This window comes from Lycium barbarum, chromosome 7 (genome assembly GCF_019175385.1).
Source record: "Lycium barbarum isolate Lr01 chromosome 7, ASM1917538v2, whole genome shotgun sequence".
Classification (NCBI taxonomy): domain Eukaryota; kingdom Viridiplantae; phylum Streptophyta; class Magnoliopsida; order Solanales; family Solanaceae; genus Lycium; species Lycium barbarum.
The window spans coordinates 22,203,149-22,218,944 of record NC_083343.1 but is presented as its reverse complement, the minus strand read 5'-3'; the positions used below and the strand labels follow the sequence as shown (position 1 = coordinate 22,218,944).

At 34.8% G+C, this 15,796-nt stretch overlaps 1 protein-coding gene and 1 pseudogene across 1 annotated transcript; both read left to right on the top strand.

Annotated features, from left to right (window-relative positions):
• Window positions 1-8,995: 8,995 nt before the first annotated feature.
• On the top strand, window positions 8,996-10,299 carry LOC132601387 (uncharacterized). Its single transcript, XM_060314478.1, has 2 exons — window positions 8,996-9,045; window positions 9,163-10,299. Exons 1-2 carry the CDS (start codon window positions 8,996-8,998, stop codon window positions 9,644-9,646), a joined length of 534 nt encoding a protein of 177 aa, XP_060170461.1. The 3' UTR covers window positions 9,647-10,299.
• A 1,489-nt stretch (window positions 10,300-11,788) lies between these two features.
• On the top strand, window positions 11,789-12,941 carry LOC132601386 (uncharacterized; annotated as a pseudogene).
• The last annotated feature ends 2,855 nt before the right edge of the window (window positions 12,942-15,796 follow it).

The following is a 15,796-nucleotide window of genomic DNA, read 5'->3' as shown; positions in this document are numbered from 1 at the left end:
AAAAGCTAGTCGTGGCAATGCTTGCCATGGAGGACGCGCCATGGAAAAAGTCGGGAAAATCAGAAATATATACAGAGGGTCTACTCCCTCTCCTGACCCACTTCAAATTCCCCACTACCCGATAATTCCTCCCCTCATCCCCCAGCGTAGACCCTTAGAACTTCCCCCTACTCTAAATAAAACTTCCCTTCACCCCAACTCTTACTCTCACACTAACAAAAATAGTTTCCCTACCAAAAACTCTCAAGGCAAGAGGTACAAAAAGGGTCTCTTCATCAACTTCAAGTCTCCCTCCGAATCTTAATAAAAAGGTACGAAATTGCTTTTAATAACCTAGAATGAAACTATAGTGTTGAAATACACATCTATACATGCCTAAAGTTGAGATTTATAGAATAAATTTTGAAATTTTGGTTTGTGGGTTTTGATAGTGGGTAATGGTATAATCTGAAAATTTGTTGTTGATTATCGTAATAAAAGACTCCCAACCGAGCAATGCACTAGATTTGCTCGAAATAGGTGTTGAAAACTTGAAGAACATAGGGGTAGGTGTTCATGGTGGTTGAGGTGAATCCTTTATAATTTTTGGGTGTTTTGTTGCTCGAAACCATGTTCTACAAAGAATAACAACATGCATGCTTGAATATCAGATGATCTAGGGGAAATACACTGATTTTGGGTCAAAAATTGCTGGGAAAAATAAAAAAAAATCCAAGTCTATCTCGGGGTTGAAGAGGGGTTCGCCATGGCAGCACCCATCCGCTATGGCGATCCCGCCACAGCATGCCTGCATGCGCTATGGCAAAAGAGGGTTAGAGAAATGGATTGTCGTCATGGCAGAATACCTCATGCCATGGCGGTCTCGCAAAGGCATCCCTCTGCCCGCCATAGTGGAACTCGTACAGTTTTCGCCTCAAACCAGTAGCGTCGCACTAGTTGAGCTGAGAGGAATTTTATCGGATTATTTAGCTTGATGGACGTGTTATCAAATATAGGACATGGGAAAATCATCAAAACTAATTTATGTTGTTAATGCAAGTATGATACGCTCAATTAGTCCCAACCCAGCTCCAGGTTAGCTTACAACTCGATGGGTCGTCGTTGTGCTTTGGCAGTCGCCGACATGTTGACGGTGCATGACGACGATCAAATGACAAAATTTCACATCGCAGAACCTCAACTGTCTTTGCACATCGACAACCATCGATCATGTCGACAGTGCAACCCGACGGTCTGATGACACTTTTCCATCTGCATGATGTATGTTGATGCTGCAACTCGATGGACCGTTGAGCGTGTTGACGGTCCGTCAATTTACCAGTTCTACATCTCATCGACCTTCCTTAGTTGTAGGAACTCTCCTTTCATTTTAACGACTAAGACAATGGACCGTCGACATGACGACGATCCGTACTTAGTGCACACCAATACTGAACACCTTAATTCCCTTGTTTTCACTTGCCAAGCATTCTATGTTCGAAATACCTACACAACACACAAAACACATTAAACTAACATGAACTTACTCGAAAACAAGTAAAACTTAAGTTAAAAAGAATTAGATGTGCCACAATTTCACGGCACATATACACCCCCTAACTTAAAGTATTTGTTTGTCCTCAAGCAAGTCAACTAACAGACTCAATCTACAAATGTCTCGATATCACAAAGTAAAACTGTCTACAATGGTTGTGGCAATTAACTACCGGCATATCACTCGTATCACAATGACTCTCCCCCCTAAAAAGACAAAACCAATCAAGGACTCATTACAACTAATAATGAGGCTTCAATTAATGACATCTAGTTATTACAGAAACCATAGTACACACGAACCAAGATTATAAGAAACCAGTCACTTAACCAATTCTCATGCCCTCACAAAGACCAAAGAATGTCCTAAGACATATGTACACACAAAATGGGACAGAAGACTAAGGAGAAGAGAAACACTCACACTCATAAAGAAATTCTCTAGCTATGCATACAAATGCCATAGGCTTGCCCTTATTTTCAGTACCCTACACTTTGGATAGTTTGACTGTGATCCCATTAGGACTTTTTCAGGGTTGTAATGTAGGATTGGGGACGGGTAGGATGCATATTTGGATAAATGTGACTCACCCTCTTTGAACACTACACTATTTTTTCTTTCACCTTTTTCGCCCTTTTTGTTTCGTTCCCTTTTTTCCTCCTTTTTTTTCCTATTGCCTCGGTGTGGTCTTATTTCTACTCTATTTCTATATATTGCTACTCTACCACACCGATGTCATATGACTAGGCAATTCACTTCTACCTATCTTTAGGCTTACGCCTCATTTTCCCCTTATTCCATCTATCACCCCTAACTTAGGTTTTTAGCCTCAATTCTTATCGTTTTAGTGTCAAGGGGGGACCGGGTGAAAGAGACGGATATTCAGAATAGGTATTGGCTTATTACGGCTAGTCAAAGAGCAGGTTTAAGTCTCAAAATGGCTAACAAGGGATATTTATCTACAAGTTGGCTTATATTTAGGATTAAAGGTCTTCCTAACACAAACAAGGCCTAAGATCAATTCACAGCTCAACTAATCCTAAGAATGCAGGTAAGACTAGCCAGGCAAGTTCTAGATTACACACATAACTAAAGAAATTATTTACAAGAACTCACAACACACGACATCAGAATTGCCAACACACTAGTCTCCCCGCTAAAATTCAAGAAAAATACAATATACTGATTGGTCAAGAAAAATATGAAAAAGAAAAATTCTCAAGATTTACAAAACCTATTGCCATCATCAACTTGAGTACTCCGTCAGTTGATGCTGTCCATACTTTTCTACCATTTCATTTCTCCCTCTCTCTCTCTATCTCTCTCTCTCTCTCTCAAGTTTCATACTATGCAAATCTACAGATGAGTTCTTAATAAATAAATAAAAGTTTTCTATTCTTCAAAGATTTGATTTTCTTGCTATTTTATTTCTTTTTGACTCTCCTTCTATTGCACCCATAAAGGAAACTGAACCTTTATTTCTATTTCTTTTTCCATCCCCAAATTGTTTTTTTCTTTGTCATAATGAGAGATGAGTGTAAGAGTTGAAGGAAATGGGATTGTGTACTGCATAATTCGGCATACACGTGCAATGCACGTGCAAAAAACTAGTCTACTTAGAAATGACCTTAACAACTCTATCAATTAAATTAATTAGTACTTTAAAATATTTAAAAAAGTATAACATAAAAAAAAGACATGACAAGTGACGAAGGTCATGACGGAGTGATTAATGAAAATTCAGTCAAAATTATAATGAGATTGCTAAGATCTCTGTCATTAATTTGAATTTTCGAATTCAAATCCCATGAATGATCAATTAGACTATTAAATGTGTTCTCTTCTTCAATAATCCCAAGGGAAATATTCCTGGTACTCGTTTACTAATGCCTTGCTACATCGGATTGACTACTACCTCGACGACTCCGCTTCGATCGATATCATCTAGAGAGACTACTTTATTGGACTGCGCTTCGATATCATCTAGAGAATCTTAGATTAATCAGGCCAATAAGCACTGAATATTAAATGGTTAAAATACCTCAAGTATAAATCCTATTATAACCACAACCACTTTTTCATTTGCTTCTCTCAACTTACTCTTTCAAGTCTCTCGCTTTCTCTCAAGTTTCATAATCAAGAAATCTACAATCAGGTGAGTTCTACACTAGATAAATAAAAATGTCGTATTCAACAATAAAATATTTGATCTTGTTTGCACCTTATCTTTCTTTTTATTGTCCTTTTACCTCCTTTTTTCTATTTTGTTTTCCAATTTTTCCGCCAACTATTTTTTTTCCTTTTTCTAAATGAGAGATGGGTGTAAGAGTTTCAGGAAATGGGAAGAGGAGATGTACTGGTCTCATTTCCAAGTAGTTGAATTCTTTCAGGTTCTCTCAAGGCTTTTTGATCAGCAACTTGTAAGTGGAACCTTTGATTTCAATCAATAATTCAGAATTTATTGACCATGCACGCAATTTTTGGTTATTGTCGTAGATGACCAGGCTTCTCTGAGACATCCACCAATGATGGAGGATCAAGAATGGGGTGAGGAAGGGGGTCTCACTGCAGATGGAGAGAGAAAAGAGACAGGCGATGCGTTAAAAGCAAATGGAGCACCTGGTGGAGTGGTAACGAAAGTTGGGTACAACAATCATGTGTAACATCATCTGTATCATTCACAATACATGGTCAGTGAGGTTGTACATCTGGGGGTATGCAATGGAAGTTGTCTAGTAATTTATATATCGTATTGTGGTCGTTGGTGATATTATAAGGCCAACGGTTTTCATTGTATGCACAAGCTGTGTTAAGAATTGTACTGATGATTATATTATTAATCAAATTACTTTTCTCAAAATTCACTTTGCATTTCTCTATTATTTCCTTCTTCTTATCCTTTACGTTTCTTTTTGTCTCTCATAGGGTTTTAACAACAACGGCTGAAACTGAAGCACAAAATGAAGGCTTAGTTATCGAGGCACAGAACGGAGCCTCTGTGAAGGTGACACGTGTCGTCTTCACACCGGTGATGCCACAGGTATTTGTTGAAGCACCGAAAGCAAACCATGTCGTAACATTCTATAAAATTGCGTTTCGTGCTATGGAAGTAACACGTGTCAACCATCCGAAAAAGGAAGGCATAGGAAGAGATACCATAGATTCCCTTTGTTGAACTTAAGCTTTGCTCACTTTCTTTGCTTTTTTGCTTATCTTACTAATGAAGACTCTACTCTTCCTATGACGACTACCTCGACTGGTTGTGTTTTCTGCTTGGAGACAGAGGATGTTAAGGTTGCTAAAGCCAAGGCTATTTCTGTTAATGCTTGTTGTTGTGGGTGTGCTGGAAAGCTGAAGGATCCTTATGGCAATGTAAAGATGATCTACTCTCCTATTAAAAAATCCAAGTAATCGCCGAGGAAACTAAACACTTGTTTAGTGCTTTTACTACTTTCAATGAAATTCCGATTATCTCATGCCGATGAAAAAACTCTCATATTAAATCTAGTTAGATTTTTGAAGAAGTAGGTGCAGTTTGGAATATTGTTGATTTTGAACAGTGGAAAAAATTATTTCATAAAAAATAAAAGAAAAAAATATTCAAGAATATTTAACGAATATTACATAAAGAAAATACATGACAAGTAGTAATGGCAGCATGTAGGACACAGTGATCAATGAAAATTCACTAAAAAATATAACGAGATTGATGAGTTCTCTATCATTATTTCTCATTTAATAGGCTCTTATATGACACAAAGTAAGATTGGTCCGCCATTAAACACACAAAAAAAAATGGTTAAGAAAAATATCAAAAACAAAAATATAAAATCTACTGCCATCTTCAACTTGAGTACTCCTTCCATTGATATTCTCAAAACTTTTTTGGACTTTCAGGAAATTAATTTTGATTTCAAAAAAACAACAATTTATCTTCCTAAAGGAGAAATGAACTAAATTTGTGAAAGTTGTTTAATTTTTCAAAAGAGAAGTCTTGCAATAATTAAATTTTCCTTCTCCTTCGTTTAACTGCATGTTTATATACTGATTACAAAAATATAATGTTGATGTTACTTTACAAAATCATATTACTAAAATTTAATGTTGATGCTACTCTAAAAAAATCATGTACTACACGACTCAGTATAGCTGTGCAGCACACGTGTCGAGAAACTAGAATACTTAAAAATGACATAAAAATCATTATAAGTAACAATCATTTAATAAATTTAAAAACAATTAAAGAGCATAACACAAAGAACAGACTTGATAATTGGCAACGGCAACATGCAGGACGAAGTGATCAAATAACATTCACCCAAAAATATAAGGAGATGGACGACATCTCTATCATCAATTAGAGTTTTTGGAATGAAATTTTGATAACTAAAAGATTCTTTTATATAATATTATATCATTTTATATGGTCTCATTTGACGTGAATTTAGATTAGCTCGCCATTAAACACAATATACTAAATGGTCAAAAAATATCAAAAAGAAAAATCTCAAGATTAACAAAAATATCAGTTGATACTCTCCATATATTGCTAGAGTTCTAGTTGAGTTCTTAATAAATAAATAAATGTGTTCTATTCTTCAAAGATTTGATGTTCTTGCTATTTTCACTTCTTTTCTTTTTGACTCTCTTTCTAATGCATCCATAAAGGGATCTGGAAAGTACCTCCTCTGTTTCTAGCTTTTTTTCCACCCCCAAATAGTTTTTTCCTTTGGAATAATGAGAAGTGAGTACCAGAATTGATGGAAATTGATCGTGTACTGCATAATTTGGCATACACATGCAATGCACGTGCGAAAAACTAGACTACTTAGAAATGACCTTAAAAGCACTGTCAATTAAATTAATTAATAATTTAAAATATTTTAAAAAGTATAACATAAATAAAGACATGACAAGTGACGAAGGTCACGACGGAATGATTAATGAAAATTGAGTCACAATTATGTTGAGATTGATAAGATCTCTATCATTAATTAGAATTTTCAAATTCAAATCTCATAAATGAAAAATTAGATTATTAAATGTGTTCTCTTCTTCAATAATCTCGAGAGAAATATTCATCGTATTCATTCGCTAATGCCTTGCTACATCAGATTGACTACTACCTCGAGGACTCTGCCTCGATCAATATCATCTAGAGCGTCTTAGATTAATGAAGTCCATAAACATCGAATATTAAATGGTTAAAAGACCTCAAGTATAAATCCTATTATAATCTCAAATACTCCTTCATTTGCTACTCTCAACTATTCTAAACTTTCAAGTCTCATGCTTTCTCTCAAGTTTTACAATCAAGAAATCTACAATCAGGTGAGTTCTACACAAGATAAATAAAAGTATTATATTCTTCAATTAAAGATTTGATCTTGTTGCTGCTTTTCTTTTCTTTTTTATTCTCCTTTCACCGCATGCATAAAGGGATCTGAGAAATTCCTTCTTTGTTTCTATTTTGTTTTCCATTTTTTCCTGCAATTATTTTTTTCTTTGGCAGAATAAGAGATGGAAGTAAGAGTTGCAGGAATTGGGTAGAAGAGATGTACTAGTCTTATTTCCAAGTGGTTCAATTCTTTAAGGTTCTCTCATGGCTTTTTGATCAGCAATTTGTAAGTGGAACCTTTGATTTTAATCAATAATCAGGAATTTATTGATCATGCACGCCATTTTTTGTTATTTTCGCAGATAAACACCCCCCCCCCCCCCCCCTTTCGAGCCATCCACCAATGATGGAGGATCAAGGATGGGGTGAGAAAGGGGGTCTTGCTACTAACAGATAGAGAAAGGGCATAGATGATGCATTAAAATTGAATGAAGCATCTGGTGGAGTAGCAACGAAAGTTGGATTCAATCCTCATGCGTATCATCATCTGTATCATGCACAGTATAAGGCTAGTGATGTTGTACATTTGGGAGTATGCGATGTAAGCTGTCTTGTAATTTATATGTAGTATTGTGGTCATTGGTGTTGTTTTAAGGTCGATGGCTCTCATTGTATGCACAAGTTGTACCAAGAATTGTACAGATGATAATATTATTAGTGAAATTAATTTTCTTCTAATTCACTTTGCATTTCTCCATTATTTCCTTCTTCTTCTCTTTTACATTTCTTTCTCTCTCTATTAGGTTTTAAACAACAAATGGCTAAAGTTGAACCACAAAAAGGAGGCTTAGTTACTGAGGCACAGAACGGAGCATCTGAGAAGGTGACACGTGTCGTCTTCACATCGGTGAAGCCACAGCTATTTGTCAAATCACCGAAAGAAAACCACGCCGTAACGTTCTACTAAAAGGTGTTTCGTGCTGAGGAAGCGACACGGGTCAACCATCCAAAAAGGAAGGCAGAATAAGAGATACTGTTAATTCTCTTTGTTGAACTTAAGCTTGGCTCATTTGCTTTCCTTGTTGTTGATCTTACTGATGAAGACTCTACTGCACCTATGATGACTGCTTCGACTAGTTGTGTTTTCTACTTGGAGATTGAGCATGTTGATGCTGGTCTGTCCAAGGTTGTTTCCGCTGCTGCTGCTACTTGTTGTAGTGGGCGTGCTACAAAGATGAAGGACCCTTATGGCAATGTTTGGATGGTCTGCTCTCCTATTAAATATTTGAGTAATCGCCGAAGAAACTAAACTCTTGTTCAGTGCTTTTGTTTTGCTTTCAATGAAATTTTGATTATCTCATACCGATGAAAAACTATCATATTAAATCTAGTTAGGTGTTAATGGGTTAGATTTTTATAGAAGGAGGTGCAGTTTGGCATATTGTTGATTTTGAACAGTGAAAAAAAATGAAATTTATTTCATAAAAATAAAAAGAAAAAAAATATTCAAGAATATTTAAAGAATATTACGTAAAGAAAATACATGACAAGTAGCAATGGCAGCATACAGGACACAATGATCAATCAAATTAACTCAAAAATATAATGACATTGATGAGTTCTCTATCATTAATTCTCATTTAATAGGCTCTTTTATGACGCAAAGTTAGATTGGTCCGCCATTAAACAGAAAAAAAAAAGAATGATTAAGAAAAATATCAAAAAGAAAGTATAAAATCAACTACCATCTTCAACTTGAGTACTCCTTCCATTGATACACTCTAAACTTTTCTGGACTTTCAGGAAATGAATTTTGATTTTAAAAAACTACAATTTATCTTCCTAAAGGAGAAATGAACTATAATTAGTGAAAGTTGTTTAATTTTACAAAAGTGAAAACTTCTAATAATTAAAGTTTCCTTCTCCTTCGTTTAACTGCATGTTTATATACTGATTACTAAATATTAAATGTTGATATTAGTTTACTAAATCGTGTACTACACGACTCAGTATACCCGTGCAACACACATGTCGAGAAACTACAATACTTAAAAATGACACAAAAATCATTACAAGTAACAATCATTTAATAAATTTAAAAACAATTTAAAGAGCATAACGCAATGAACAAACGTGATAAGTGGAAACGGTTGTCATTGTATGCACAAGCTGTGTAAAGAATTGTACTGATGATTATACTATGAATCAAATTACTTTTCTCTAAATTCACTTTGCATTTCACTATTATTTCCTTCTTCCTCTCCTTTACGTTTCTTTTTGTCTCTCATAGGTTTTTAACAACAATGGCTGAAGCTGAAGCACAAAATGAAGGCTCGGTTATCGAGGCACGGAACAGAGCCTCTGTGAAGGTGACATGTGTCGTCTTCACACCGGTGATGCCACAGGTATTTGTTGAAGCGCCGAAAGCAAACCATGTCGTAACGTTCTACAAAATTGCGTTTCGTGCTGTGGAAATGACACATGTCAACAATCCGAAAAGGAAGGCAGAGGTAGAGATACCATTGACTCCCTTTGTTGAACTTAAGCTTGGCACACTTTCTTTCCTTGTTGCTTATCTTACTGATGAAGACTCTACTACTCCTATGGCGACTGCTTTGACTGGTTGTGTTTTCTGCTTGGAGACTAAGGATGTTGATGCTGCTAAAGCCAAGGCTGTTTCTGCTGATGCTTGTTGCTGTGGGCGTGCTAGAAAGCTGAAGGATCCTTATGGCAATGTCAAGATGATCTGCTCTGCAGTGAAAAATTCCAAGTAATCATCGAGGAAACTAAACTCTTGTTTAGCGCTTTTACTACTTTGAATGAAATTCCGATTATCTCATGTTGATGAAAAAACTCTCATATTAAATCTAGTTAGGTATTAATGGGTTAGTTTTTTGAAGAAGGAGGTGCAGTGTGGCATATTGTTGATTTTGAACAGTGAAAAAAAATTATTTCATAAAAATAAATGAAAAAAATATTCAAGAATATTTAAAGAATATTACATAAAGAAAATACAGGACAAGTAGTAATGGCAGCATGCAGGACACAGTGATCAATGAAAATTCACTCAAAAATATAACGAGATTGATGAGTTCTCGATCATTATTTCTCATTTAATAGGCACTTATGTGACGCAAAGTAAGATTGGTCCGCCATTAAACACACACACACACAAAAAAAAAAAAAAAAAAAAAATGGTTAAGAAAAATATCAAAAACAAAAATATAAAATCTACTGCCATCTTCAACTTGGGTACTCCTTCCATTGATACTCTCCAAACCTTTTTGGACTTTCAGGAAATGAATTTTGATTTAAAAAAAAATAACAATTTATCTTTCTAAAGGAGAAATGAACTAAATTTGTGAAAGTTGTTTAATTTTTCAAAAGTGAAGTCTTGCAATAATTAAATTTTCCTTCTTCTTCGCTTAACTGCATGTTTATATACTGATTACTAAAATTTAATGTTGATGTTACTTTACAAAATCGTATTAATAAAATTTAATGTTGATGTTACTCTACAAAATTGTGTATAGCACGACTCAGTGTAGCCGTGCAGCACATGTGTCGAGAAACTAGAATACTTAAAAATGACATAAAAATCGTTATAAGTAACAATCATTTAATAAATTTAAAAACAATTTAAAGAGCATAACACAAAGAACAGACTTGATAAGTGGCAACGGCAACATGCAGGACGAAGTGATCAAATAAAATTCACCCAAAAATATGAGGAGATGGACGACATCTCTATCATCAATTAGAGTTTTCAGAATCAAATTTTGATAACTAAAAGATTCTTACATATAATATTATATCATTTTATATGGTCTCATTTGATGTGAATTTAGATTCGATCGCCATTAAACACAATATACTAAATGGTCATGAAATATCAAAAAGAAAAATCTCAAGATTAACAAAAATATCTGTTGACACTCTCCATATATTGCCAGAGTTCCAGTTGAGTTCTTAATAAATAAATAAAAGTGTTCTATTCTTCAAAGATTTGATGTTCTTACTATTTTCTTTTCTTTTCTTTTTGACTCTCCTTCTAATGCATCCATAAAGGGATTTGGAAAGTACCTCCTCTGTTTCTAGCTTTTTTTCCACCCTCAAATAGTTTTTTCCTTTGGCATAATGAGAAGTGAGTACCAGAATTGATGGAAATGGGATCGTGTACTGCGTAATTCGGCATACACGTGCAATGCACGTGCGAAAAACTAGACTACTTAGAAATGACCTTAAAAGCACTGTCAATTAAATTAATTAATAATTTAAAATATTTTAAAAAGTATAACATAAAAAAGGACATGACAAGTGACGAAGGTCACAACGGAATGATTAATGAAAATTGAGTCAAAATTATGATGAGATTGATAAGATCTCTATCATTAATTAGAATTTTCAAATTCAAATCTCATAAATGAAAAATTAGACTATTAAATGTGTTCTCTTCTTCAATAATCTTGAGAGAAATATTCATCGTATTCGTTCGCTACTGCCTTGCTACATCAGATTGACTACTACCTTGAGGACTCTGCCTCGATCAATATGATCTAGAGCGTCTTAGATTAATGAAGTCAATAAACACTGAATGTTAAATGGTTAAAAGACCTCAAGTATAAATCCTATTATAATCTCAAATACTCCTTCATTTCCTTGTCTCAACTATTCTAAACTTTCAAGTCCCATGCTTTCTCTCAAGCTTTATAATCAAGAAATCTACAATCAGGTGAGTTCTACACAAGATAAATAAAAGTATTCTATTCTTCAATTAAAGATTTGATCTTGTTGCTGTTTTTTTTTTATTCTCCTTTCACTGCATGCATAAAGGGATCTGAGAAATTCCTTCTTTGTTTCTATTTTGTTTTCCGTTTTTTTCCCGCAATTTTTTTTTTTGTTTGGCAGAATAAAAGATGGAAGTAAGAGTTGCAGAAAATGGGAAGAGGAGATGTACTAGTCTTATTTCCAAGTGGTTCAATTCTTTCAGGTTCTCTCATCGCTTTTTGATCATCAATTTGTAAGTGGAACCTTTGATTTTAATCAATAATTAGGAATTTATTCACCATGCACGCCATTTTTGGTTATTTTCGCAGATAAACAGCCCCCCCTCCTCTCCCCATCGAGCCATCCGCCAATGATGAAGGATCAAGGATGGGGTGAGGAAAGGGGGTCTTGATATTAACAGATAGAGAAAGGGGATAGATGATGCATTAAAATTGAATGGAGCACCCGGTGGAGTAGCAACGAAAGTTGGATTCAACCCTCATGCGTATCATCATCTGCATCATGCATAGTATAAGGCCAGTGATGTTTTACATCTGAGAGTATGCGATGTAAGCTATCTTGTAATTTATATATAGTATAGTGGTCATTGGTGATGTTTTAAGGTCGATGGCTCTCACTGTATGCACAAGTTTTACGAAGAATTGTTCTGATGATAATATTATTAGTGAAATTATTTTTCTTCAAATTCACTTTGCATTTCTCCATTATTTCCTTCTTCTTCTCTTTTACATTTCTTCCTTCTTCTTCACTTTTACATTTCTTTCTCTCTCTATTAGGGTTTAAACAACAATGGCTAAAGTTGAACCACAAAAAAGGAGGCTCAGTTACCGAGGCACAGAACGGAGCATCTGAGAATGTGACACGTGTCGTCTTCACATCGGTGATGCCACAGCTGTTTGTCAAATCACCGAAAGTAAACCATGCTGTAACGTTCTACTAAAGGCATTTCGTGTTGAGGAAGTGGCACATGTCAACCTTCAAAAAAGGAAGGCAGAATATAAGATACTGTTGATTCTCTTTGTTGAACTTAAGCTTGGCTCATTTGCTTTCCTTGTTGTTGATCTTACTGATGAAAACTCTACTGCACGTATGACGACTGCTTCGACTAGTTGTGTTTTTTGCTTGGAGATTGAGGATGTTGATGCTGATATGTCCAAGGTTGTTTCAGTTGCTGCTGCTGCTTGTTGTGGTGGGCGTGCTAGAAAGATAAATGACCCTTATGGCAATGTTTGGATAATCTGCTCTCCTGTTAAAAATCTGAGTAATCGCCGAAGAAACTAAACTCTTGTTCAGTGCTTTTGTTTTGCATTGAATGAAATTTTGATTATCTCATACCGATGAAAAACTATCATATTAAATCTAGTTAGGTGTTAATGGGTTAGAGTTTTATAGAAGGAGGTGCAGTTTGTCATATTGTTGATTTTGAACGGTGAAAAAAAATGGAATTCATTTCATAAAAATAAAAATAAAAAAACATATTCAAGAATATTTAAAGAATATTACATAAAGAAAATATATGACAAGTAGTAATGGCAGCATGCAGGACACAGTGACCAATGAAAATTCACTCAAAAATATAACGACATTGATGAGTTCTCTATCATTAATTCTCATTTAATAGGCTCTTCTATTACGCAAAGTCAGATTGGTCCCCCATTAAACAGAAAAAAAAAAAAACAGAATGGTTAAGAAATATATCAAAAAGAAAGTATAAAATCAATTGCCATCTTCAACTTGAGTACTCCTTGCATTGATACACTCTAAACTTTTTGGTACTTTCAGGAAACTAATTTTGATAAAAAACAACAATTTATCTCCCTAAAGGAGAAATGAACTATATTTAGTGAAAGATGTTTAATTTTTCAAAAGTGACAACTTCTAATAATTAAAGTTTTCTTCTCCTTCGTTTAACTACATGTTTATATAATGATTACTAAAATTTAAATGTTGATTTTAGTTTACTAAATCGTGTACTACACGACTCAGTATACCCGTGCAACACACGTGTCGAGAAACTAGAATACTTAAAAATGACACAAAAATAATTACAAATAACAATCATTTAATAAATTTAAAAACAATTTAAAGAGAATAACGCAAAGAACAAACATGACAAGTGGCAATGGCAGCATACAGGACGAAGTGATCAAATAAAATTCACTCAAATTATGAGGAGATGGACAAGATCTCTATCATCAATTTGAGTTTTCGATTAAAATTTTGGTAACTAAAAGATTCTTATATATAACTTTTTATCATTTAATATGGTCTCATCTGATGTGAAGTCAGATTAGTTTGCCCTTAAACACTATATACTGAATGGTCATGAAAAATATAAAAAATAAAAACACAAGATTTACAAAACCTGTTGCTTACTCTATCAGTTGATACTCTCCATAGTTTGCCAGAATTCCAGTTCTCTTTTTCTCTCTCAAGTTTTATAGTCCGAAAATCTAAAGATGAGTTCTTAATAAATAAATGAAAGTGTTCTATTCTTCAAAGATTTGATTTTCTTGCCATTTTTTTTTTACTCTCCTTCTATTGCATCTATAAAGGGATCTAAAAAAGTACCTCCGTTGTTTTTGAGTTTTCCCCCCATCCCCAAATTGTTTTTTCCTTTGGCATTATGAGAGATTAATGTAAGAGTATTAAATTAATTAGTAATTTAAAATATTTTTAAAAAGTATAACATAATTAAAAAAAATGACAAGTGACGAAGGTCACGATGGAATGATTAATGAAAATTTAGCCAAAATTATGATGAGATTGATAAGATCTCTGTCATTAATTAGAATTTTCCAATTCAAATCTCATGAATGAACAACTAGACTATTAAATGTGTTCTGTTCCTCAATAATACCGAAAGAAATATTCACGGTACTCATTTACTAATTCCTAGATACATTGGATTGACTACTACCTCGAGGACTCCACTTCAATCGATATCATATTGAGTGACTACTACCTAGTGGACTCCGCTTCTGTAAACGACTCAAACTGATGAGTCATGACGAGTGCCTGATCTCAAGAGACCAAATACCCCTATACTCGTACCTGGATAACATTGAATATATATATATATATATATATATATATATATATACTGAAAAGAACAGTGCAAGCCGACTAGGTCGCTACATATGCTTTACATAAAAGAATAGGAGCCGACAAGGTTAAATCACATGTAATCTACATACAACTGTCTACAGACCTCTACTGGAATATAAAGCTGTAGAAAGGATGGGATAGGGCCCCGTCATACCTATATATGCATATACATCTCAAAATGGCATACCAAAAATAGACTGTAGCTCCGGTTCAAGTGGAGCGCGCCGACTACTACTGAGGGGAAGTCCTACTGAGCTGGACTGCCTGTCTGTCTACCTGAATCCGTGGGTATGAACGCAGCCCCCCCCCCCCCCCCCCCTGAGCAATAGAGGAGTCAGTACGGATAATGTACCGAGTATGTAAGGCATAAGAACCACAAGTATATAAGGTCATGAAAGACATCTGAAACATAAAAGCAAGTCTCAATAGTTGAATGCATCTGTGACTGAACATCTGTATAACTCTGTATAACATGAAAGTGTCTCTGAGGGCGCATGATATGCATAGGTCATAAAATAACTATTAGTGTTGTGGAATGTACAGCTCGATCCATATATCATATGTTAGTGCCGAGGAACGTACGGCCCGAACCATATATCATATATTAGTGCCGAGGAACGTACGGCCCGATCCATATTTCATATATTAGTGCCGAGGAACGTAGGGCCCGATACATATATCATCATTATCACTGTGCACTAACTGATCAGGTGGTAATGCATTTATAACGCCTTTCCCTTTCCCCATACTTGACATATATATAATATACGCGTATATACTGCTTTCTGGTTAAGGGTCAATATGCATGTGTTTAATGAATGCAATGCATAAGTACAATGAGTAACTAGAATTCTCAGAGTGACATAAGGTTGTACTACCTCAGATAGACACCATTTGAACTAACATCATCAATATAAGAGATCTCAAGACCTAAGATCAGAAGGAACAATCATAGCAAGGAGTATAGGATCATCAAAGACTGAGGTACTCCTAGTGCTTCTAAGAGTAGAGTGATATGGAAGCTCGCT

Bases quoted from the DNA above. Each gene is read 5' to 3' on its own strand.
- LOC132601387 (XM_060314478.1), top strand. From the start codon at position 8,996: ATGAACAAACGTGATAAGTGGAAACGGTTGTCATTGTATGCACAAGCT. The intron at 9,046-9,162 runs GTAAAGAATTGT...TGTCTCTCATAG, and splicing joins TCATTGTATGCACAAGCTGT to GTTTTTAACAACAATGGCTG.